This window comes from Rhinatrema bivittatum, chromosome 4 (assembly GCF_901001135.1).
Source record: "Rhinatrema bivittatum chromosome 4, aRhiBiv1.1, whole genome shotgun sequence".
Lineage (NCBI taxonomy): Eukaryota > Metazoa > Chordata > Amphibia > Gymnophiona > Rhinatrematidae > Rhinatrema > Rhinatrema bivittatum.
The window spans coordinates 481,316,944-481,342,792 of record NC_042618.1 but is presented as its reverse complement, the minus strand read 5'-3'; the positions used below and the strand labels follow the sequence as shown (position 1 = coordinate 481,342,792).

General features: G+C 45.1%; 1 protein-coding gene across 3 annotated transcripts in view; it reads right to left on the bottom strand.

The window, feature by feature from the left end:
- Nucleotides 1-25,849, bottom strand: part of AEBP2 (AE binding protein 2) — a 213,089-nt gene that overhangs the window by 48,142 nt on the left and 139,098 nt on the right. For all 3 annotated transcript variants that reach the window (XM_029597351.1, XM_029597353.1, XM_029597352.1), the window contains 2 exons: nucleotides 24,857-24,924; nucleotides 15,001-15,114 (listed from right to left, as the gene is read on the bottom strand). In XM_029597351.1, the coding sequence (XP_029453211.1) occupies nucleotides 15,001-15,114; nucleotides 24,857-24,924 (182 nt within the window). The remainder of the gene's footprint in view (nucleotides 1-15,000; nucleotides 15,115-24,856; nucleotides 24,925-25,849) is intronic.

Here is a 25,849-nt window from a genome sequence, read left to right as displayed (position 1 = left end):
GTTGTTGAAGAGGCTGCTGCGCTCTGGTATTCCTTTCAAAAACCAGATGCTGATCCTGTTTGTGGGGTGGCTGAGGTTTTGCCTGTTTTGGTTGACGTGGTTGTCCTCTCTGAGGCTGATGGAAAGGGTGTGTTAAAGTAGGTGGATAGTACCTACGAGGCCAATAGAAAAGCTTTCTGGTATCACGTCTTGTGGATTTCCATGCTGAGGATGGCTGGTCCGATGGCAACCCGGAGAGCTGGCAGAGTGTCTCATGGTGATCTTTAAGTAGAGAGACAGTGGCTTGGATCTTTTCTCTGAAGAGATTGTCTCCAGGGCATGGGAGATCCACCAGCCTTTCTTGGACTTCTAATCTGAGATCCGAAACCTTCAGCCAAGCCCACCTCCGTGCACTAATTCCAGCAGCTGATAGAAGGGCAGATATTTCAAGAGAGTCATATGCAGCCAGTACCTCATGTTTGCCTGACTCCAGCCCTTTGTCAATAAGAGCATTGAGTGACACTTGCTGTTGCTGAGGGAGAGTATCCGCTATGTCCTGAACTTGTTTCCACAAGTTCCTTTGATATTGCATCACGTATAACTGATATGCTGCAATAAGGGATACAAGCATGGATCCTTGGAACACTTTCCTCCCTAAACCATCCAGAAATGTTTGTTCTTTTCCTGGAGGAGCAGATGAATGTGGTTTCTGCTCCCTTGCTTTTTTCTGAGCCGATTCAACAACAAATGATGTGGCAATTGTGGTTTTTGAAAACCTGGTGTATGTTGGACCAGGTATGTTGCATCTGTTCTATTAACAGCTGGCACAGAACAGGGATGCTCCCATAGGCGATGCTGAAGTTCTAGGAGTACTTCATGGATAGGTATCGCCATGACCTCTTTTGGTGCATCTACAAACTGGAGGACTTCAAGAGTTTTATGTCTGGTATCCTCTTCAGCAAGTAATTCAAAAGGAATGGTATCTGCCATGTCCTTTATGAAGTGTTGAAAGGAAAGGTCCTCTGGTAGGGACTTCCTTCTTTCTTCTGGTGGAGAAGGTTCAGATGCAAGGTCATCAGTATCAGTATCAACATCCTCCCAAGGACTGTGTTGAAGCTGGAAATGGGATCCAGAAGGATCTAAAGGGTCCTTTGGAAGAAGACACTTTTTCATCGATGCAGATTTTGATGGTTGTTTTGGAATCTGCTTTGGTATCTATGAAGGCAGAAAAGGCATCGACGGGGAACCGAAAGGCATACAATGGCACCGATGGGAACCGATGATCGGCATCACCCAATGGACCAGGCTATAAAGGCATCGATGGACCAGGGAATGGCATCGAGGGCATCGATGGAATACGGGGCTTTTGTAAGCCCGATGGCCCTGGTAACAGATCAGAGTCTCCGTCATCGTCCTCAGATGAGCCTGGAATGGGTATTGCTGGAGTCATCTGTAAATGTTTTGTATGGACGGCATCGATGGAAGACCAGTCGATGGTATCTGTGCAGTTTTGTGAGAAGAGGAGCCAACATAGTTGGTTCCAGTGTCGGTGCCAATGCCTGCATCGGTGTCGGTTGAAATTTCTGTAAGGCTTCGATGACTGCCTGTTGAATCATGGAAGTCACTTCTTCCCTGGAGACTGGGACTGGGTCCACTGTCGCAGCAGAGGGTAAGACTGGCACTTCCACAGCAGAATGTGGTGGCACAATCTTTGACACCAATGCCAGTAGAGAGCGCCTCGGTGTCTCAGGTACAGAGGGGCATGGTGGCTCTTGTACCCGAACCCGTTTTTTCATCGACTCGATGTCCTTCGAAGCCGATGCGGACACAGATTCTCCCAATGGAACGGAGTTGTAACTGTGTCGATGGCATCGTTTCTCTCGATGGTCTTTGCTGGATATCGAAGAGGACGCTATGGAAGATCCGGATGGGGGTCAGTGATGGATGGTCATCTGACTTCTTCTTTCCTCGATGTTTTTCAGAGGAAGGAATTTTCTTCGGTGACGACACAAAAGATGGAGTAATCTTTTTGAAAAGTTCCTCCATTTTATCCAGTCGGGCATGCCTGCCCTTCAGTGTCATCTGAGCGCAGGTGGAATATGCGCGAACATCATGGCCCGATCCCAGGCAGAGAACAAAGATGTCATGTGGATCTGTAATCAACATTGTCCGGGGACAATTAGGACATCTTTTGAATCCCGTTGCCATTATAAAAAGATTAGGCCGGGGAACGGTCGGTGGCCCGCAGATACTGAAGTAAAGTATCCGGAATCAATTGAAAAAGACTCCAAAGAGTGCTCAAACAGGATATCGAAGAGAGACCCGAGAAGGGAATTTTCTGACAGAAAAAATTATTCCGTGAGGAAAAAATTGTGAGAAAAACTCAGAGCTCCTTCAACACGAGGCTAAAAGCAGCGTGGAGAAAAAGACTGAAGGGAGACCCCTGTGGCTGCAGGGATCATGGTATGCTGGGCATGCTCAGTGGGCTCAGTGTGCCAGTCAAAAGTTTCTAGAAACTTTGACAGAAGTTTTCCGTGATAGGGTTCCATCGATGTCACCCATATGTGAGGACTATCATCCTGCTTGTCCTGGGATAAATACCTACAGTACCTGAATGTAATCCGCTTTGAAGTGCTTAAAAAAAAAAAAGTGCGAAAAGCGGAACATAAAATCTAAATAAACAAACATTATCACAAGCCCCATTGTGAGGAGATTTTCAGAAGAACCCTGCCTAGAAGAGGCCATGGGGGAAGCACATACAGAAGGCACTCTACCAGCCACTTCTGAATCAAGACATCTAGACTCGATGATCCTCTCTCTTCTCCTTTGCTGCACTATGCAAGCAAAAGCCTCCCTCAATAGTTCCCCCTGTCCTGTATCCACTTGAACATTCTCCAAGCCCACTATGCAAGATGCTGATAGCAGCCTAAGATGTTTTTCTGCCCAATCTAACAGGGGACCCACTTCTAAATTTGCCTCAGCTATAGCAATATTTGACAAAATCCTTATCACTTGTCCTCACAGAACTGAAGGAGCACCAAATGAATTGCTCTGATCTCCAATCGGTTTATCGGCCAAAGAGTCTTCCCTCCACCCACCAAGACCCCGGGGCTACCTGCCCCTGACAATGAGCTCACCATACAAACAGGCTGGCATCTGTAGTCACTATGATCCCAGAGGAATTTCCAGACACTCCAGTTAAATTTTTGATGATCAGTCACAAATGCAAACTTTCCCTCAACTGCACAATCCTGAGACCTGGGATTCCACCTGGACAGCAAGGCCTTTTATAATAGTCTCATCTGTGCTTTTGTCCACTGCACCAGATCCAAAGCTGCCATCATAGAACCCAAAACTTGATGGTAATTCCACTGTTGCTCTCCTGGTATCCAACAGAGAATACACTTGAGTCTGCAGCTTCCGCAAACTCTGCTCTGTTAGGTGCACTCAACCATTCTTCTTGTCGAAATGGTACTCTAAGAACTCCAGGGTCAGAGTCTGTCTCAACCTGCTCACCATAATTTGATTACCCAACACAGGTCCTGTAATAACTACCCTTGCTATAGCTGCCTCACGTTCCTGGGCCAACTTTGCACAAATCAACCAATCATCCAGACAGGAATGAACTAAAATGCCTTTGACACAAGGCTGCCCCTATCACTACCATGACCATGGGGGAGTAGGGTTTGAAACTGAAAATGGCCCCCAGCACAGTGAGGATCTCTGATATGGCTGGCTGGGAATGGGCTAAAGGTTTCTAACCACAACAGCAAAACAAAGATATTTCTGATGGTCTTCTCAGAGAATATGAAGATACACTTCTAACAGCTCTAAGGATGCTATGAATTCTCCCAGGCTTACAACTACAACTGACTGTAAGGTTTCCATCCTGAAATGAGGCAATCTCAGACATGTCTTTACCTGTTTAAGGTCCAAAATGTGATGGAATGTTCCCTCTTTCTTGGGAACTACAAAGGAAATCTAATATCAATTCTGTCCCCACTGCGCAAAAACGGGACCAGAACCACCACCCCTATGTTGAGAAGACAATTGAGCGTTAGAGCAATCACTTCCCTGTGGTCTCCCCTAAGACAAATATAACACAGCTTTTACTACAATGCAGCTGCATGCTGCCCCTTGAAGAGACAATAACAGCAGCCTGAAGGGGTTGTTTAAGACCTGCTTTAATCTTCCTGAGCATCTTTGAGGATACCACTACCCTCCACTGGCATGGTAATCCATTACAGAGAACATTATTCTAGGGAATCTAAACTGCCGCATTTCCTGAGCAGAGAGGAGATACATTTTTGCAAGAGTCCGCCCTCCTTTAAACTTGGCCTCTAGAGACTCCTACTCCAAGTCAATCATATATTTGACCAACCTGTGCAAAGCAAAAGCTCTCATAGGCTTTTGAAGATGAATCATGATATGGTCCCTCAGTAGAACTGGGACCCTCCTCCACCTTATCTTTTGCAATATGCAGAACCTGTGAAGAATGAGAAACTAAAGAACAAAGCTCCTCTTTATGAAAGACTCATGGCAAATCCATCTTCCATCTAATTCCCCCTCTCTGCACTGCTCTTTAAGAACCCTCAGGTCAGTAAGAGAAGCAAGTGATGTGGAAGATCCATCATTCCCAGCTTTATTCACCTGGGAGAATGGAAGCAAAGTGCCTGGTGAAGATAATTCAAAAACCCTGAAGAAATAGCAAACCAGACTGAAGAAGAATGCCTCCATGCAGGAGAGAGGTATTCCTTTAAGACCTGCAGTTAGCATCAACCCAGAGGTAATAACTGTAGATTCCTGCCTCGCATGAACTAAGAAGGATGGCCCCAGATCACTGCCTTCTTGCAATGCACTCAAAATCGCCACCGTGGTATCACTCCAAGCAGCAGGGAAACGGCTGGCTCACTGATCCTGCCAATGCAGTCACCCCACTTCCAGGGTTAAAATCTCCTTCAGTTGCTTGTTCTCCTTCAGCAACAGACAACTGCAACAAAGCAATCCTCCTCCCAGTGCCTGCCTCTAATTCCCACACACTGAACACAACATATGCTTTTTCCCTGTGCTCGAAAGGAGCAGACATGGCTCTGTAAATGGATTTGCAGCTGTACAAAAAACCCGAAAAGAGAAATTTGCCGTCTGCACCTACTGCGGTTCCCAAGAAAAACAGCTCTGCCAACCAAAGGTTCTGTAGCAAGACTACAATCAGCCACTCTACTCTTCCTTCTCTTCTCTCATTTTCTTTTTTTTCTAATTTATAAACTACAGAATGTACAGGCAGAGGATTTGGTCTTATTTTGAATGAGGATCACTAGGAAGAAGCTTTAGCAAGAGAAGAAGGGGGAGGGGCAAGAGACCTAAATCAGAAGCTCTAAACCAATACCTGGAAGCCCCCTAGTCTAGGACTCTGTTCTTCTGAGGGAGGAAACAAGGCTTTCATCACAGGACCTGTCCTTTTCTCCAGTTTTCTTCACCTAGCCTACCAGGCTTCAGCTCACAGCACAGGATGCTTGCTTACCATCTGCTGGAGACCGAATACTGGCAGGCTGAGGTCAGCATAGGAGCATAAAAGAGGTGATGTCAGCAAGCCTGCTAGTCTGGCTCCATCTGCTGGTTGCTAACCATAACCCATGCATCTGGACTGGTCCATGCTAGCTGAAGAAGAATTTAATTTTACTTTAAATGGAAATCCTAGCAGAGGGAGTGAATAGGTATGGCCACAACCTCTTTTGGGGCATCTAGGTATTTGAAATGGCCAAAGATAACCTGGACTCAACCTCATCCTGATATTTAATAGGAATGGCCTTAGCCATTACCCACATAGAATCAACGAAGAAGAGATCCTGAAGTGGGGAACTGCTGCTAGGTTCTGGATGAGAAGGGAGGACAGTGTTCTCCTCTTCGGACACAAGTTCCTTTCATCTATAGAAGACTGCCTTAAACTTGATTTTGACCAGACAGAACTGGGGAAGACTAATACATATGCGCCAAACCATGAGTCGACCACCTCCCAGCACAAAGGGTCAACTCTTGGTACAAGGTCCTCAAGTTCAAAAAACAGGCAGAATGGCTTACCTCTCCCAGCCAAACTTGATGTGCTATACACTGGTACTTAGGACTGATGCTGGACTTTGTCTGTGCATTGATGCTCAGTGCAATAATAGGTGATAGAGGTGAAGTGTCACAACATATCAAGAGGCGTCAAATGATGCAGAACAGCAACACTCCTGATGTGCTGAGCAACCTCTGAAATACTCAAGTTATGCCTCAAAAATGCTTGACTTAGAAGATGGTGGGGCAAATAGGAAGGTTAGCTGTCTTCACAGTATAGTGCTTTAAGGTGAAACCATCACCAGTATCTGGCCCTGTGGAAATAGCTGCAGCAACTACTCTTGGAGGCAGATCAGATGGCATGTTTCAGGCCCCACCTTCCTCATCCAATGTAAAGGTGACCTGTGCCTACAATCCTTCAATGCTATGCCTCCTTGGCTAAGTGCTTAAGAGCTCAGGGCCCTCAAGTTGGCACAAAACTGGTGGAGCGGGACTGTAGCCACCCTTTGGGCTTCAGTGCCAAAGGAGCAGAAGAATCCTTGGGCAACTCCTTGCCTTCAGCAATCAATACTGCTTCAAAGGGCCCTGTTTCATGGGTTTTGAGACCAGTCAAGAGGTAGTGAACTTATATTTCAAAGCTAGATGGGCCTGAAGCCTCTCCCTATATGATGTGATGGCTCTGTCAGATGCTGCAGTTGGTATCATCATCCAGGCATTGGTGGAAATTTGATTGATGATCCATTAGGGACATAGTTGGAATACATTTGGGCATCTCTTCAAGACGCTGGTCTTTTTAGCCATGCCACAAAAATAAATAAATAAAAATCAATCAACGATGCAAAAATCGCTAAAAATTGCTGTGGTGGATGCAAAAAGTATCTATTTATTTATTTAGTGATTTTTATATACCGCGGCACGTAAAGATATACATCACCTCGGTTTACAGTAAACAATAAATTAGCAACAGGCTTTACATACAAATGAAAATTATTTCTTACCTGCTAATTTTCGTTCCTGTAGTACCATGGATCATTCCAGACGGTGGGTTATGTCCCCCGTCCAGCAGATGGAGTCAGAACGAAAAACTCTCAGGGGAGCGCCTTATAGCCACGCCTCCCCTGCTTCAGCTTTCAGTAAATAGAATATCCAAGCCAAATAAAGACTTGTAAACTAGAGGGATCAAGTTCTTCAAGAACTGTCGACCCAACAGGGGCCCAAACAACAAATTTAGTAACTAACAAAATGCAAAATTGTGCCAAAAAAAAACAACTTGTAAACAGAACTGCGAGAAAGAAAAAAAAAACAAACAGGCCCGCAGTATAAGAAGTACAGATAAAGAGAGAATTAGAGACAGGATTAGCAGGGATGTCCCACATAGAAAAAACCCCCAAAAACAAGGGAGGATGTCTGGAATGATCCATGGTACTACAGGAACGAAAATTAGCAGATAAGAAATAATTTTCATTTCCCTGTACGTACCAGGATCATTCCAGACGGTGGGATGTACCAAAGCTTTCCCATCACGGGTGGGCTACGGACAGCCCTGCCCGGATAACCCTGTCTCCCAGTTGTCCTTCCGAGGACGTCTGTACGTCTAGACGATAATGTCTAGTGAAGGTGTGAATAGACTTCCAAGTGGCAGCCCTACAGATTTCTTGAGTGGATACAAAAGAACTTTCCGCCCAAGAGGTTGCCTGAGCACGAAGAGAATGCGCCTTGACTACTAGTGGCGGAGACTTACCTGATCCCAGATATGCCGCTACAATAGCTCCCTTCAGCCAACGAGCAATGGATTGTTTCGAGGCCATGCATCCTTTGCGGGGCCCCGACCATAGGATAAAAAGATGGTCAGAAAGACGAAACTCATTCGTGACATCCAGATAGTGCATAAGAGAACGTCGCACATCTAACTTATGTAAATCACCCGACTCTGAAGAGGAGAAGGATGGAAGTTCAACAGTCTGGTTGAGGTGAAAACCTGAAACTACCTTGGGTAGAAAGGAAGGCACCGTACGCAAAGAAGCTCCAGTAGAAGTGAATCGAAGATATGGCTCCCGACATGAGAGCGCTTGCAACTCCGAGATCCGTCGTGCAGAAGTAATGGCAACTAGAAAAATAGTCTTGAAAGTGATATCCTTGATGGAAGCAGAACGCAAAGGCTCAAAAGGCGAAACACAGAGAGCCTTAAGCACCAAGTTCAAATTCCAAGACGGACATGGAGGACGTATTGGAGGTTTAATATGCTTCACTCCCTTGAGGAATCGTAGAATATCTGGATGGGTAGAAAGAAGGGTATCATCCATCCCCTGGCGCAAAGCCCCCAGAGCCGCTACCTGAACCCGGAGAGAATTATATGCCAAACCCAAATCCAGACCCGCTTGTAGAAAAGAGAGAATCTGTCCTACCGATGCCTGTGGAGCCTGAATATCTTGGGAAACACACCACTCCTCAAAAACCTTCCAAACTCGAACATAGGTGACCGAAGTGGACGGCTTGCGCGCTCGAAGCAGGGTGGATATAACGGGTTCCGGATAACCACGGCGTCTCATCTTACACCTTTCAAAAGCCAAGCCGCAAGACAGAAGCGATCTGCCGCTGGCAAAAATATTGGCCCTTGACGCAGAAGTCGGGGGAGATGACCGAGTCGGAGAGGGTCGTCTACTGCTAGATGGAGAAGATCCGCGAACCACGGCCGACGGGGCCACTCTGGTGCTACGAGAATCACCAGACCCTGATGATCCTCTATTCTTCGAATGACTTTGCCCACTAGTGGCCACGGTGGAAACACATACAGAAGATACTGACGTGGCCATGGAAGAACTAGGGCGTCGACTCCTTCCGCTCCATGCTCTCTTCTTCGACTGAAAAAGCGAACGGTTTGGCATTTCTGGCCGTCGCCATTAGATCTAGACGGGGAGTTCCCCAACGTCTGATTATCAGAGACATTGCTTCGTCTGAGAGTTCCCATTCTCCGGGATCCAGACGCTGTCGGCTGAGGAAGTCCGCTTGTATGTTGTCGACGCCCGCTATGTGAGAGGCTGCCAGTCGGAGAAGATGAAGTTCCGCCCATTGCATCAACCTGTCGATTTCCAAGGAAACCAGTCTGCTCCTTGTTCCTCCTTGACGATTGATATACGCGACTGTGGTGGCGTTGTCCGATAGAACTCTTACCGCTCTGTGGTGCAACAGGTGTAGAAAACCTTGTAGGACGAGTCTCACAACCCTGGCCTCCAGTTGGTTTATTGGCCAAGTTGATTGGTGCGTCGACCAACGCCCCTGAATTGAGCTGTCTTGACAGACCGCTCCCCAGCCGGACAGACTGGCGTCTGTGGTCACTATCACCCAGTTTGGTGACTCCAAGGACACTCCTTGAGCTAAGTTCTGTGGATTTAGCCACCAATCGAGGCTTAGTCTTGCATATTCTGGAAGTGGTAGAACAACCTGATAATCCTGAGAGATCGGTTTCCATCGAGATAGTAAGGCTCTCTGAAGAGGTCGCAGGTGAGCAAAGGCCCAAGGTACCAAATCGATGGTGGAGGCCATGGTTCCCAGAACCTGTAGATAGTCCCGCGCCGTGGTGACCTCGAGAGACAAAAACCTGAGGATCTGCTCGCGTAGAGCCTGTGCTCTCTCCTGAGTAAGGAACACCATCGCCGCATTCGTGTCGAAGTGTGCTCCTAAGAAATCCAGAGTCTGGGAAGGACGTAGTCTGCTCTTTGAGTAATTGACAATCCAACCCAGTGAGTGGAGAAACTGAAGAACCCTGTTTACTGCTTGAATCCCTTGACTTCTGGATTTTGCTCGAATGAGCCAATCGTCCAGGTAAGGGTGTACCAAGATCCCTTCCCTTCTGAGAGCCGCCGCAGCCACTACCATAATCTTTGTAAAGACACGAGGGGCCGTGGCCAACCCAAAAGGTAGAGCCCGGAATTGAAAATGTTGTTCCAGAATCTTGAAGCGTAGGAATCGTTGGTGGTCTCGAAGGATTGGAATATGTAGATACGCCTCCGTAAGATCCAAGGAGGCTAAAAACTCTCCTGGGTGTACCGCAGCTAATACAGAACGGAGGGTTTCCATGCGGAACCGAGGGACCCTGAGGGAGTTGTTTAAGGTTTTGAGATCCAGAATGGGCCGGAAGGTCCCTTCCTTTTTGGGTACCACAAAGTAAATGGAATAATGGCCCCGACCCAGTTCGGAGATTGGAACAGGAACTATCGCCCCCAAGGTAAGAAGACGAACCAGTGTCTGTCGAACAGCATGGCGTTTGAGTAAGGACCCGCATGGAGAGAATAGAAACCTGTCTGGAGGAGGACAGACAAAATCCAACGCGTAACCGTGTTTTAAGATATTTAGTACCCATTGGTCTGAGGTTATGTGGACCCATGCTTCGTAGAAAAGCATAAGCCGTCCCCCCAAATGGGGAACTGGCTCGTGGGTCCCCCTGGCATCATTGAGATGATTTCTGAGCGGTACTCGTTCCATGTCCGTCCTTACCAACACGCCGGCCTCGAAAGGACCGGTTCCAAGTATGGGAACGAGTAGAAGGAGGTCGAGGTGGCTGTTGTTTCATGGACCGAGATTTACGCTGATTTCGGAACCTATTTCTGCCAGTGTTGAAAGATCTATAAGAGCGAGGTCGATCCTCTGGTAGCTTATGAACTGCATTTTCGTTAAGAGATTTAATAATCTGATCCAGATCTTCCCCAAAGAGGAATCTACCTTTAAAGGGAAGAGATCCTAGACGGGTTTTGGAAGAGGCATCAGCTGCCCAATTCCTTAACCAGAGGAGACGGCGTGCTGATACCGCAGCTACCATGGCACGAGCCTGTACTCTGATAAGATCGTAAAAGGCATCTGCTCCGTAAGCCACCACGGCCTCTAATCTGTCTGCTAGCTGAGCCTCGCCGACCGGCAAAGACTGAGAGGTAAGAAGCTGTTGGATCCAACGAAGTCCCGCACTCTGAGCTAATGAACTGCAAATAGCAGCTCGCATACCCAGAGCCGAGACCTCAAAAACCCGTTTTAGGTAAGCTTCCAACTTTCTGTCTTGAGTATCCTTCAATGCAGTCCCTCCTGTAACAGGAATAGTCGTATGCTTTGTCACTGCGGAAACTGCCGAATCTACCGCTGGGACACGGAGAAGCTCTAAGAAATCCGTCGGTAGAGGATACAATTTATCCATAGCCCTTCCAACCCTAAGGTTGGATTCAGGAGTATCCCATTCTCTTGAAATCAGCTGTAAAATATTGTGATGAGTAGGGAATGCTTTTGCCATAGGACGAAGTCCCGCTAAAAGTGGATCTCCTTTCTTGACACTCGGATCCTGTGTCACAGGATCTGGAGGAGGGTCAATGTCCATCTCCTGGAGGATGTGTGGAATAAGTTCATCAAGTTCTCCCAGTTGAAAAATGCGGAGAACTCTAGGGTCATCCCCCTCTACTTGTGCTGTAAGAGAGGGATCGTCAGCCAGCGGATCATCTCCTCCCGCTGGAGTCTGAGGTGCTGTCATGACAGGTGGAGTTCCCCGGGAAGTTCCCGGTGCTCCCAGAACAGGAGTAATCTGGGGAGGAAGCCCTCCCAAAGGCATACATGGTATCTTAGATGGGGGAGGTCCCCCTCCACCAACTAGAGAGTCCCTGCTATGTATAAAAGCCTTATGCATTAAAACAAACTCTGGAGAGAAAAATCCCTCAGAGTTTCCAATATGATGTGCCAACGGAGCAATTCCGCTAGTAGAAAGCGGCAGGGAAGAGGAAAACTGGGCTCCTGTGTCAACTGTCGAAACGCCGGTGCTTGGTTCCTGATTCAAAATGGCCGCCGTTCCCGCGCTCGACGGGAACGGAGCCTGACGTTTCCTGTGCGCTCGTTCCTGAGGCAAGTCGACTTCGTCTGGAGAAGGGCTATCCTCCCCTCCCGAAGAGACGGTAAAACGGCGACTTTCACGGGACAGAGATTCCCTCTGTACCCCGTCTCCATCAGTCACTAAGTCCCGCTGCATTTCGGCGCGAAAACGGAGGGTGCTCGAGCGCACAGAGTGAAAACAGGCAGCCTAAAAAAAAAGGCTGAGGGTCCAATCCGGTTCTACCCCCAACAACCCACAAGAACCGTCAGGGAATGGGACTTCCCAACGGTTGGCGGCCCCGGGGAATATAACTTCGCGGGGCCGCGGGTTAAAATCCTTCCTCACACCACCCGGAAGGGGGGAGGGGAGGGGGGTAGATGGCCACAAACACGGGCGGGAGGGGAGTGACCGGCACCACCGATATGCCCCTCGGACCCTAAACAACAAGTTCCTCTGTACCTGAAAAAATAAAAAGGAACTTACCTCTAAACCTGAAGAAGAAAAACCGACAGGAAGAGGTAGAAATAAGAGAAAAAGACAGTGAGAAACAGTCTGTCAGCAAGTCCCAGAAGTCAGAAACCTGACTAAAATATTTAAATAGAAAATTTAATATAAGAAAAGTTTCCTTAAAACAAAACTTGATCCCTCAAACAAATAAAAAGATTACTTTCACAAATAGAAAAACCTAAGTCTAAATGCTGGGAACGTCAGTGTTCCCTGCTCGCATCTGCTGGAGTCAGAACTTTACTGAAAGCTGAAGCAGGGGAGGCGTGGCTATAAGGCGCTCCCCTGAGAGTTTTTCGTTCTGACTCCATCTGCTGGACGGGGGACATAACCCACCGTCTGGAATGATCCTGGTACGTACAGGGAACAGGCTTTACAGGAAGTAAACAAATGACAGCAACAGGCTTTACATAAATAACGGAATTCAGGAGTGCCTAATATAACTACTTTAACTCTTAAGAACAAATGCATATTCTAATTCAATAACGAAGCAGGAGAGCAATATATACAATTAACCTGCTACAGGCCTATTCCAATAGTTAATGTCAAGTCACAAATATTGCAAATAGGCATAGCAGGCGTGAATGGAGAACAGATAAATTAGCAGATTGAATCAATATAAGGGAGAGAATAGTAACAGGAAACTAGTGAAACGTAAACAAGAAAACGGCATTTCAGATTAATCGATGATCATAGTGTGAAAGCTTGTTCGAACAACCAAGTTTTGAGGTTTTTTTTGAATGTTTTATGGCAGGATTAGAGACGCAAGTCCATGGGCATTTTATTCCAGATGTTGATACCAGCTATAGAGGAAGAACGGTCTCTTGTGGTCACGTGTTTGATGTGTTTAAGAGGAGGAGAGGCAAGTTTAGCTTGGTGGATATTTCTTATAGGTCTATTAGATGTACGGAATATAAACTGATCAGAAAACCATTGCATCTCTTGGTTATGTATAGATTTATGAATGAGGGAGAGAACTTTAAATGTAATCCTGTATGCTACAGGAAGCCAGTGCAGGAACATGAGAGCTGGAGTGATGTGTTCGTGTCGGCGAGTATTGGTGAGTAAGCGAGCAGCAGAGTTTTGTAGCATCTGCAATGGTTGAATAGCGTTTTTCGGGAGACCTAGTAGTAAGGCATTACAGTAGTCTAGTTTCGGCAGAATTGTGGCTTGTAACACAGTCCGGAAGTCCTGTGGGTGTAAGAGAGGTTTAATTCTTTTTAGCGTATGTAGCTTGAAGAAACCATTTTTGATTGTGGCCGAGATGAAATTCTTTAAGGAAAAGTGATTATCAATCATAACGCCAAGGCTGCGGACTTGCTGCAAATGGGGATTGTCTGATGATGATATAGGTGAGGTGTTAGCGGAGGTGTTCTTGTGTGGCGTGATGATGAGTTGTCTTGGTAGTGTTTATAGCAAGACAGTTTTCTGTGAGTAGATTTTTTATTTCAGCAAGGGCCGAATCCCAGGTTTTCATGGCATTAGCGAGTGAATCATAGATGGGGATGAGGATCTGTACATCATCGGCGTATATGAAATGACGGAGATCCAGTTTCACCAGAAGTCGACAAAGAGGAGATAGGTAAACGTTGAATAGACGTATTCAACGTTTACCTATTGTATTGAAAAGCCTCAGGAAACAGGGGACAAAGACTGCTGTCCCCTGCAAATAAATACATAGCTTACAGAACAAAAATCTAAAACTGAAAGAAAAAAAATCATGAAGACAAGCAAAAAAGAAAATAGAGGCCAAAACCAACCAGAGAAGAGTGGGCTGTTCTGAAAAACATCATAAAGTGACTAAACATTTAGCAGCACTGATAGTTTCTAAGAATCCATTTGAACCTGTAAGAGATTACATCATCCACAAGTGTGACCGCATGAGCTGTTTGTCTTCAGAGAAAAAGATGCGTTTCAATAGTTTGCTAGGAGGTATATTTTAATTTTTTTTTTTTTACTTGTTCTGTAAAAAGGTTCATCTCTCTGAGTAAAATCTGTTAAAAATAGGTTTTATTATGCAATTCTGAGAGCTTCCTTTGTTAAATGCTATACACTAAAGTACAGGAAGGCCAATCATGAAATATATAAAATGTATTAAAATAAAACCATTCATATCTACAAATCTTATGAAGTCTTGTTATAAGCTATATCTGGTTTGTGCCCAGTTACCCAAGTCTGCAAATCTATTTAAAAAATATTTTGTAATACTAAATGTATTACCAGCTGATGATTACACAGAAGATAAACTGGGATTTAAAACAGGATCACATTTTTTTTGTATACTAACAAATAATTTTTCAGGATTCCTTTTGCTAGCATTTCTGTACACCAAGCATAAAAATGTAACAGTAAATAAATTAAATGCTTATTTTGCAGCAAAAAGAATTTGAATGACAAAGCAAGAAAGTAGATCATTTTAGAATCACATAAAACTCTCAAACTTATCATCTGCTCCAGAGCTGACATTTCTACATTTATCACATCTTTAGCCAACTTTGCCAGGTTATTTAATTTAAAAATTTATAAACTGCCTTTCTTGATTACAAATGAAAAAAACAAAACAAAAAAACAGATACTGTATGAACCCCCCCCCCCCCCCAAGTAATTGCTGCCAAAGTTACCTGTATATGTTTGGGTCCAGAAGCAATGCTGTGTCTTTTGGCAGCTTTGACAAGTGTACAACTTTTGTCTTTAATTGATGTGTCTCACTTTCACTTACCCACACATCAGGAAGGCTACAAGAAAAATATGAAATAAAAATTAGAGTCAATCTACTGTAACAGTACAGCCCATGTTCTTCATTTCCTGCATTGATACAAGTACTGTGCGTAGCAGTTCTCAAAGAGGTCCTCAAGATCCCCTCTCTAAGTCCATCAGGGTTTAGGCTACCTCTAATGAATATGCAATAGACATTTACATACATCAAGATTTAAGAGATTGCTGCACAAACACTTATGTATATTCGTTAAAAGTAAATGAAAACCAGCCTCACTGGGATGTAGGAGGGGATGGAGTAATAGACTACAGTGTACATCAATTTCCCAAAATATGGTAAGCTAAACACATCTGTATGTTTAACTCTTCCACTGAAGGGTAAAATGAACACACACTTGGAGATGAGAAGCTGCACAAGAATGATAGACTTGAATGATCAACAATGTAATTGTTTTGTTGAGATCTATGCCTTGTTTCTTGTATTCTGTGGAGTTTTATGCTATGTTTACATACTATGTATGTTTTAAATCTGTAAACCGTTTTGGTGTATATTGGAATAATGGTATATAAATAAAATAACTTGTAAGAAGCATCTACTGCTAAAAATACATCACTTTTGAAGCATACCTGCAATTATACATTTAAACCTGTGCAAATATAAACCAAATACATGATTAATGTAAACTTCTCAGCTATGGCACTTTGTTACTCAGCAGCGGAAAAGTTATCATATATCTCCCTTAACTCGCTTTTCCTTTAGGGCAGATGGGGGCCAACTTCAGTCCTCAAGAGCCAAACAGGCCAGGATTTCAGGATATCCACAATGAATATGCATGAGATAGATCTGCATATTCACTAGGGATATTCTGAAAACGTGGTCTGTTTGTGGCTCTTGAGAACGGGAGATGGCCAACTCTCCTCTAGGATATACCTGTTTAGATATTCAAGTCAGTCTCCATATGCCTATGAAGACCACTGCCCATTTTAGTAGCAATCCTCTGGACTGACTCCAACTAGTTTACAGCCTTTTGAAGGTGCAGTCTCCGAATGAGATGTCACCAGGGATACATACAAGGACAATATCTCCCTTGTTCTATTGACCATTCCTCTCCCTACGCAGCCAAGCATATTTCTGGCTTTTGCAGTCACTTTTTGCACCTGTTTGGCTGCCTTAAGATCATCATAAAATCACCCACAGATTCTGCTCTTCTTTCATGTTTAGAAGAATTTCACATCCAATACTATACATCTTCCTTGGTTTTCTGCAATTTAAATGCTTAACTTCGCATTTTTTAGCATTAAATCTTAACTGCCAGACCCTAAACTAATCCTCAAGCTTTGCTAGATACCTCATTTCACACCTTCCTGGTTGTCTACCCTATTGCAGATTTTGGTATTATCAGCAAAAACAAACCTTTCCCAACAATTCTTCTGCAATGCCATTCATGAAAATGTTGAAAAGAACTGGCCAAGGATCAGTCCGAGGCACACTGGAAGTAACACTCTCCCCTCAGACGTGAACTCCATTTACAACTACGCTTTGTTGCCTCTCACGCAACTAATTTCTAACTTAGTCAATCTAGGGACCAAACCACGAGCTCTCAATTTATTTATAAGTTGGCTACGTGGAACCATGTCAAAGGCCTTAATGAAATCCAAGTACTCTACATCTAGCGCTCTCCCATGATCCAACCCTCTGGTCACCCAGTCAAAGAAATTGATCAGATTTGTCTCTCAAGATCTACCTCTGGTAAAAGCCATGCTGTTTTGGATCTCACAATTCATTGGATTCCAGAAACCTGTACTATTTTGTCTTTTAGCAGTGATTGTATTTATTTGCTCACCACAAAGGTCAGGCTAACCAGTCTGTATTCCCAGACTCCTCCTTACATCCAGTTTTATGAACAGGAACCGTATTCGCCTGTCTCCAGTCCTCCAAAACTACTTCTGATGTTAAAGCAGCATTGATGAAGTCAGACAGCAGAGCTGCCAGAAATTAAGCTCCCTTAATATGACTAATATGTGAAATTTGTATTTATTTTATTTCCTGTACTTCACACGCCTTATGTCCTAGATCTTTAATGTGTATTGGAACATTTCATTTAATAGATGTTAATGCCTGTTTATGAATACTACACCTCTGTCACCTGTCATTATTTACTGATTTATAGCTATGAATGTTATTTTTGTAAACAGTTGTGATCTTTACATGGAATGATATATAAAATGTCTAAATAAATAAATAGGCTCCATAGCCTTATCTACTTTAAGTTTAGTTAGATCTTCATGAATACACTTTTCTGAAAATCAATTAAGTTTACCTAACTTCTAATCTTAGCTGTATTTGTTTTATACATCCTGTCCTTGGCCCTTCCAGAGTGAATAGTGAACAGAAATATTTTTAAAGCAATTTCGCTTTATCCTCAGTCTCTACATATTCATTCCCTTCACCTCCAAGTTTCACAATGCCACTTTTACACTTTCTATCACTAGCATATCTTAAAAAATAATAATAAAATAAGTCTTGTACCTCTGGTTTGTTGTGTTGGCTATTTTTCTTCCATTCCTGACTACTTTCCCAGTTTTGCTTAGCTTTTCTATAAATTGTCATTTGTTTCTCTGATCTCTTGTAGTTTATGAATACTAACTTTTTCGCCCTTATCTTTTCAGCTACATCAGAAATCCACAGCAGCCTCTTTTTCCTCTTTCCTCTATTTACCTTCCTAACAAAAAGATTAGTCGCCTTTACAATATCTTTTCATTTCACATACATCCCCTAGATCAGGACTCCCCAAACCTATCCTAAGAACCTTATAGCAAGTCGGATTTTCGGGATATACACAATGAATATGTATGAGATAAATTTGCATATCATGGAAACTCAGTATATCCAAATTTCTCTCATGCGTATTTATTGTGGATATCCTGAAAATCCAACTGGCTGTGCAAACTCTAGTACAGGTGTGGGATATCCTGACCTAGATTTTCCCATCCAGTTAACTTCTCAAGGTACAACCCCATTTTAACAGTCTTCCTGGAGTCAATACCTTGCCTTTGAATGAATCTTTACCTCCTGTGCTCTTATTTTCATCCACACCAACTGGTAATCACCAGATGATCATTCACTACATCAAAGACATTGTCCTCATTGGTAAGTTCCAGTTCCAGTATCACCCCCCCCCCCCCACCATGTGGGTTCTGTTACCAGTTGATGGAACAGTTTACCCTGCAGAGAATCCAGAATCTCCCTGATTCTAGAAGATATCAAAGCAGGAAAGCAGAGTTGCTTACCTGTAACAGGTGTTCTCACAGGACAGCAGGATGTTAGTCCTCACATGTGGGTGACATCTGATGGAGCCAATCACGGAATACTTTTGTCAAAGTTTCTAGAACTTTGACTGGCACCTACTGGGCATGCCCAGCATGGCAATAACCCTGCATCCAGCAGGGGTCTCCCTTCAGTCTTATGTATAGCAAAAAAGAGCATGCGAAAAACATCATAATAAATCGCAAGCGTACCCAACTCCGCAGGGTAGCGGGTGGGTTTCGTGAGGACTAACATCCTGCTGTCCTGTGAGAACACCTGTTACAGGTAAGCAACTGCTTTCTCACAGGACAAGCAGGATGGTAGTCCTCACATGTGGGTGAACAACAAGCTGAGGATGCCCGCGCATGTACCGAAAACACCCAAAGACGTGCAACAGGCACAACAACAGGGCTGATTCTTTGGTATATGGGCAACCTGAATATCCCAGCGGATGTAGAAGGAAGTTGGATATTACGCTGAGAATAGATTGCGTAGAACAGACTGGCCAAAGATAGAATCTTGTGTACCAGCCTTGTCTATGCAATAGTGTGCTGCAAAGGTATGAAGAGAACTCCAGGTTGTAGCTTTACAGATATCAGCGAGAGGTACAGAAGGAAGGTATGCAACCGATGTTGCCATAGCCCTAATGAAGTGCGCTTTAACTTTGTCCTGAAGCGGAAGGCCTGTTTGCTGATAGCAGAAGGAAATGCAGTCTGCCAACCAGGAGGACAGGGTCTGCTTTCCGACCGGGATTCCCAGCTTAAGGTTATCAAAGGAAACAAAGAGCTGGGTGGATTTCCTATGGCCTGCAGTGCGTTCCAAATAAAAGGCAAGCGCACGTTTACAGTCCAAGGAATGCAGAGCCCGCTCAGCAGGAAATGAGTGGGGCTTTGGAAAGAAAGTAGGCAGCACTATGGATTGATTTAAATGAAACTCAGATACCCACTTTCGGTAGAAATTTAGGATGAGTGCAAAGGACCACCCGATCATGAAGAAATTTCGTGTAAGGAGGGTATGTAACCAGCACCTGCAGCTCACTGATCCTGCGAGAGGACATTAGTGCCAGAAGGAAAAGGACCTTACAAGTGATATGCCACAACTTGCAGGAATGCAGAGGCTCAAACGGGGGTTTCATGAGTTGCCCTTCATAAAGTGCACCATCAGGGGCTGTGTCGAGATAGAGACATCCCCTGTACCCCTATGGAAGGCGGCCACCGCACTGACAGGCACTCTGATGGAGGTTTGTAGACCTGACTCCAAGAGATGCCAGAGATAGTCTAAAAACTGATTCATGGGGCAGGTAAAAGGATCTAACCTCTTTGAAGTACACCCCAAAGAAAATCTTTTCCATTTCGACTAAGACCTTCTAGTAGAAGGCTTTCGTGAAGCTACCAGGACCTGAGATACAGATTCCGAAAGATTGAGAGGCTGTAGGATCAACCTTTCAACATCCAAGCCGTCAGTGACAAGGCCTGAAGGTTAGGGTGGCGCAATTGGCCATTCCCTCTGAGATATGAAGGACGGGTCTGAGCCTAGAGGAATCTATGGACGCAGTGAGAGGCCCTGAAGGATGGGAGACCAAGCCTGACGTGGCCAGTAGGGGGCTATGAGAATCATTAGACCCCTGTCTGGGTGTAGCTTCACGAGAGTTTTGCTGATGAGAGGAAGTGGTGGGTAGGCATAAAGGAGGCATTCCTTCCAGGACAAGGCGAAAGCGTCCCAAGGTGGAACGTGGCGACTGCGATGTAGAGAGCAGAAGTTTTTCACCTTGCGATTCTGCAGAGATGCAAAGGTGTCGATGGTTGGGCGCCCCCACTTTCGGAATAGACTGTCCGTAACTACAGGGTTGAGAGGCCACTCGTGGGGCTGAAATTCCCGACAGAGAGTCTGCCAGAACATTGTCCATACCCGCCAGGGTGTGGACAATGTCATGAGACCAATTGTCCAGATACGGATGTATGAGGATTCCTTCTTTACTCAGTGTCGCCGCCACTACCACCATGATTTTGGTGAACGTCCGAGGAGCAGTAGCTAGTCTGAAGGGTAGCAGCCGGAACTGGTAATGATGGTCCAGTATCACAAAGCGTAGGAAGCGCTGATGGTTGTGGTGGACCAGGATGTGGAGATAGGTTTTGGATAAATCCAGTGAAATCAGTAATTCTCCTGGTTGTATTGCCTTTATGACTGAGCGTAGGGTTTCCATGCGGAAGTGTGGTACCCTCAGGTAGCGGTTGACGATCTTGAGGTCCAGGATGGGCCGGAACGTTCCCTCCTTCTTGGGGATGATAAAATAGATGGAATAGTGATTAGGGATGTGAATCTTTTTCTGACGATTGAAAATATTGTACGATATTTTCAAAGTCGTCAGAAATCGGGGGCTCCCCAAAACAGATAGGAAAACCCCACGAAATTGTTCGTGGGGTTCTCATCGTTTTGGGGGAGGGCAGGAAAGACGGCACACAGAAACAACCCCTAAACCCACCCCAACCCTTTAAAACAGATCCTTTAGCTTCCCCCACCCCCCAAAACTTTTTAAAAGTACCTGGTGGTCCCTTGGGAGTCCCGGGAGTGATCTCCCGCTCTCGGGCTGTCGGTTGCCACTAATAAAAATGGAGCCGATGGCCTTTGCCCTTAACATGTGACAGGGTATCCGTGCCATTGGCAGGCCCCTGTCACATGGTAGGAGTAATGGACGGCCGGCGGGGGTCGGGGTGGTTTTTTTTTAATCTGCTCGAGCATAGCCGATAAAAAAAACAAAAAAAAACCAAACGATCGGACCACACGAAAAAATTTTCACAATGTGAATTGGAACCGGAACCGATTTCGGTTCCGATTCATATCTCTAATAGTGACCAGTATTTTGTTGGTGCGTGGGCACAGAGGTTATCGCCTTTAGGCTGAGTAGTTTTGTCAGTGTGGTTTCCACTGCCGTCCTCTTGGAGAGGGAGTAGCATGGTTATCTCACAAATTTGTCTGGAGGGATGCTGTGGAAGTCCAGATAGTATCCCTCTCGAATGATGGTTAGGACCCACTTGTCCGACATTATCTCGATCCATCTTTGGTAGAAGAGGGTAAGTCTGCCCCCTATGGCTTCTTCCTGTGGATGGGTCTGTTGATTCTCATTGTGGTGTCTGTTCCGAAAGGACTGGGCCCTGCCTATGGGGCGAGGTGCTTGGTATGTGTTTTTGTACGGTCTAAAATGCTGGGCTCCTCTGCCCTTGGTTCTTCGAGGAGAGGAGCGCTGGGTTCTTTTGTTCCTGTCCTCCGGTAACAGAGGTACTGGGGATTCGCTCCATTTGTTGGCTAACTTCTCCAGTTCGCTTCTGAATAGGAGAGATCCTTTAAAAGGCATTCTCGTGAGTTTTGTCTTGGAGGTCGCGTCGGTTGACCAATTTCGGAGGCATAATTGCCTTCTGGCTGCCACTATGGATGAGACGTCCCTGGCTGAGCTGCGCACCAGGTCAGAGGTCGCATCCGTGAGGAAAGATATCGCTGGTTCTAATGTTTCGGCGGAAGTGGTTGCATCCCTGGAGAGGAGCAAGCAGGCACGTGTCACAATGGCGCAGCAGGAAGCGATCTGCAGGGTCATTGCTGCGACATCAAATGACTGTTTAAGGATGGATTCCTGACATCTGTCCTGGGCTTCCTCGAGTGCAGATCCTCCTTTGACTGGAATGGTAGTGCCGTTTGAGATAGCACAGACCATGGCGTCCCACTTTTCGGAACCCTAGGAATTCTTTGGCCGTGGGTTCCAGGGGGCATAGGGTTTCTAGGGCTTGTCCTCCTTTGAAGCTGGCCTCCGGGGCATTCCATTCCAGGTCAAATCAGTTGTACGGCCTGCAGCATTGGGAAATAGCATGAGGCCTGATGGAGACCAACCAAAACTGGGTTCGTCTTTGGCTCCGCTGTGGTACTTGCACCAGGAATGGCCAGGGTCTTCAGGCTCAGAGACATGAGATCTGGTAACTCGTCTTTGGAGAAGAACCGCATCATGGTTCGGTATGGTTCCATCCCTGGAGGGATTTCCCCTTCCTCCAGGGAATTAAGCTCTTCCCCTGAGGTGTCTGTGTCCCCTAGGGGGAGGCTTTTGTCCGGCTGGGGCATGTCTCAGGGGGTCTGAGAGGGGCTTGAAGGTCTTGCTCTTCTGGTGGAGACTGTGGCTGTGTCGCAGGCAGTACAGATTGCGCCTGGACAAAGGTTTGCAGCCCTTTGAAGAATTCCACCCAGGAAGAGGTCCCTGGGTCCATATTGAATCCAGTGGAGTTACCCGAGGTGCCCATCTAAGGAGAGGCTGAGTCGGAGATACAGAGGTCCGGGGTACTATCATTGGTGGAGCTGGATTCCTGTACTGGCTGAGGGGGGCCTTGTTTCTTTTCCCCCTCAGTCTCTTCGCACTGCAAGCATAGGGCAGAGGCCACTTCGGGTTGCGCAGCTCTCAGGTGGCAGGCTGGACAGAGGGCTTGTCCCTTAGCTTTCTTGGCTGGCAGTGCCATGATTTGTGCGTGTGAAGTGGCTCAAAATTCGTCTGTGTGCGTAGGTGCGCGTGCCAGGAGACTTAGTCGTGCGCCGATGATGTGCGTGCAGGCCGCTATTTGTGCGCTCAGCGGGGATGCGAGCCGCTGTGCACACAGGCCTATCTGTGCACCTGGCACAGTTGTGTGCGTCGTTGCGCGCACAAGTCGTTTGTGCGCCCGGCTCAGTTGGGCGGACAATACAGCGATCAAGGGGGGGGGGGGGGGGGGGAATGGCACCGACGACCATGCGGGCAAGATGGCGAAACCCCTCCCCCCGAGGGTCTCCACATGTGAGGACCACTGCACCGGATCGGGGTCTAGCCCGGACGGGGCTGCTCAACCCGATTTAACAGACGCCGGAAGGACGATCTGCGCAGCTAACAGAGCCTCGGAGACTTCAAGAAAGTTTTCTACCTTACCTTGTCTCGGCGCTTCCCGGCCTTGTGCCAGGCGATCTCCGGCTGTGGGGGGAGAGGGGAAATACCTTCACTGCCACGCTTGGTATTGCACCTGCTGCCTCTCAGCCACTGTGGGGGCTAAGTCCACGCCGGGAACCGGCTACTGGACCGAGGCTTGCCTCTGAGGGATCTCAGAAATCAACCTCAGGAATTCTCAACTGGGGGAAGGACCCTTAGGTATCACCACAGGAGAGTGGAGCTCGTCTTGTAGAGGTAAGATTTCTTTCTTCTTTGTTTTGGATTTTCTAACACTGTGCAAGTGTGTGTGTGTAGTGTCCCTAACTGCTTAGGAGACTGAGAAATACTGAAGAGTTAAGCTTCCTGCACGGGTATATGTAGACTGACATCAGTTTGAAATCTGACTCAGTCTCCCAACTGCTATCAAGAGTACACTATATTTATTTATTTTTATTTAGAGATATTTTTTTTTATATACCGCGGCACATTCAGAACATCACCTCGGTTTAAATTGAACCACAAGTCAGCAACAAGTTTCACAATAAAAATACTTATAGAGCAATTTTTAGAACTTATGTAACAAGCATAACAAAGATAATTATATACTAAACAATTGAATTATATAGGATAAAAATATATATTAATTGGGAAAAATATACAAAAGAGGATTTATTCTAATGGGACAGGTGTAGGTTAAACGATCATTGAGGCAAGGGGATCTTCGGGAAGGTCAAGAGGGCTGATTTCAGCAATTCTAAAGGGGAAATATCTGTTATGGGTATGCTTGAACAGCCAGGTTTTAAGGTTTTGTTTGAATTTCCTATAGCAGGGCTCCTGGCGCAGGTTAGTGGGCATTTTATTCCAAATAGCGGTTCCTGCTATAGTGAATGAGCGTTTTCTAGTGGAAACATGTTTGGGTAAGCTTGGGTGCTGGTATCTTGAGTTCGGCCTGGTGTCCATCTATACCCATTCTAGATGTCCATCTATATGGTATATATTTTGTATATGGTGTCCATCTATACCCATTGGTCCTGAGTCCATCTGCTACACGCTAGGAAAACACCTAGTCAGACAAGTTTTTCAGGATATCCACAATGAATAATGCACAAGATAGATTTGCATGTGCTGCCTTCAGTGTATGCAAATCTCATGTGCATATTTATTATGGATATCCAGAAAACTCAGCTAGATGTGTCCTGAGGAATGAGTTGAGAATCCCTGAGTTAGAATACTCCTTCAAAAATAAATAAAAAGTGGGAGAGGACCACATTTGGAGTAACTGGATGCTAAGAATTAATTAATGCAGCAAAGCCTGCAACAGCAACTACCCATCTGACATCTCCAACCTCTCATAGCCTTAACTTCCAAAATAGCTGTTAAAATTATATTCTATCAATCTTTCCTGACAAAAGATCAAAAACCATTGCAAACATTTAATTTTCTTCTAAGATGTGAAAAATGTAGGTGCTGAACATTGACCATAAAGCGAGAAGAGTTGTTTCTGTGAGAAACTTTATATACTTACATATCTTCTGGTGTCCAATGAAGTAGAACTTTTATCTTCCCAGAATCCTCTTTTCTCTTTGCCATTACCTAATAGCAAAAACAAAAATTATATTCTAAAACCTCTGGCATATAATTAATCAGTTAAAATTAATGTCAACGTCAACTCTCCCACACTTTCAACAAGTGTAAAACCATAAACTTTACAACTTTGTTTTGTGTCAGAGCATAATGATGAATAAAAACAGCAAGATCCATTTAGTCCACCTTATTTTCTGTTCTGTAGAATATAATAGACAACCTGAACTCTAGGTTTATCTTCAACTTCCCTGCAACGAAGGATTCACTGTTCTAAGCCCATTCTCTTTTAAAATCAGAATTTTTTTTTTTTACCTTTACCACTTCCACTGTGAGGCTGTTTCATGCATCCATTAATCTTTCTGCCTTAAATGACAACCTCTTGTTTTAGAGCTTCCTTTCTATGTAAATGCTGGATTGTTGTGCATTTTTATGTTCAAACTTTTTTTTTAATTAAATTTCAGAGATCAAAAGCAAAAAAGAAAAAAACAACAAAACCTGAACATTTAACAAGGCAGTAGGGTACAAAGTACAGATATCACAAATTCGATTTGACATATTGTAACACAGGAGCCCAAATCCTTAAATCATTTAATGATTAGCTCATTTAGCTGCAACCCTTTCACATTTACAGTAAGTAGAAAGAGTATTCAACCATGCATGCATATTCACATTTGAATTATTTTTCCACTGCAACAGAATTAGCTGTATAGCAACTGATGTCAGAAAATCAAATTTACATTTAGCATTAGAGAGGAGGATATGATCAATGACTTCCAAATAATGATCAGAAAGGATAAATCTTCATGAATCCCTACAACAGCACACACCCTTTCCCACACCAATGTCCAACACAAATTTTGGCACAAATACAATAAATGAGACATGGTACCAGTTTCCAGCTGACAAGACCAACACGGAGCAGAGCCAGAACCTG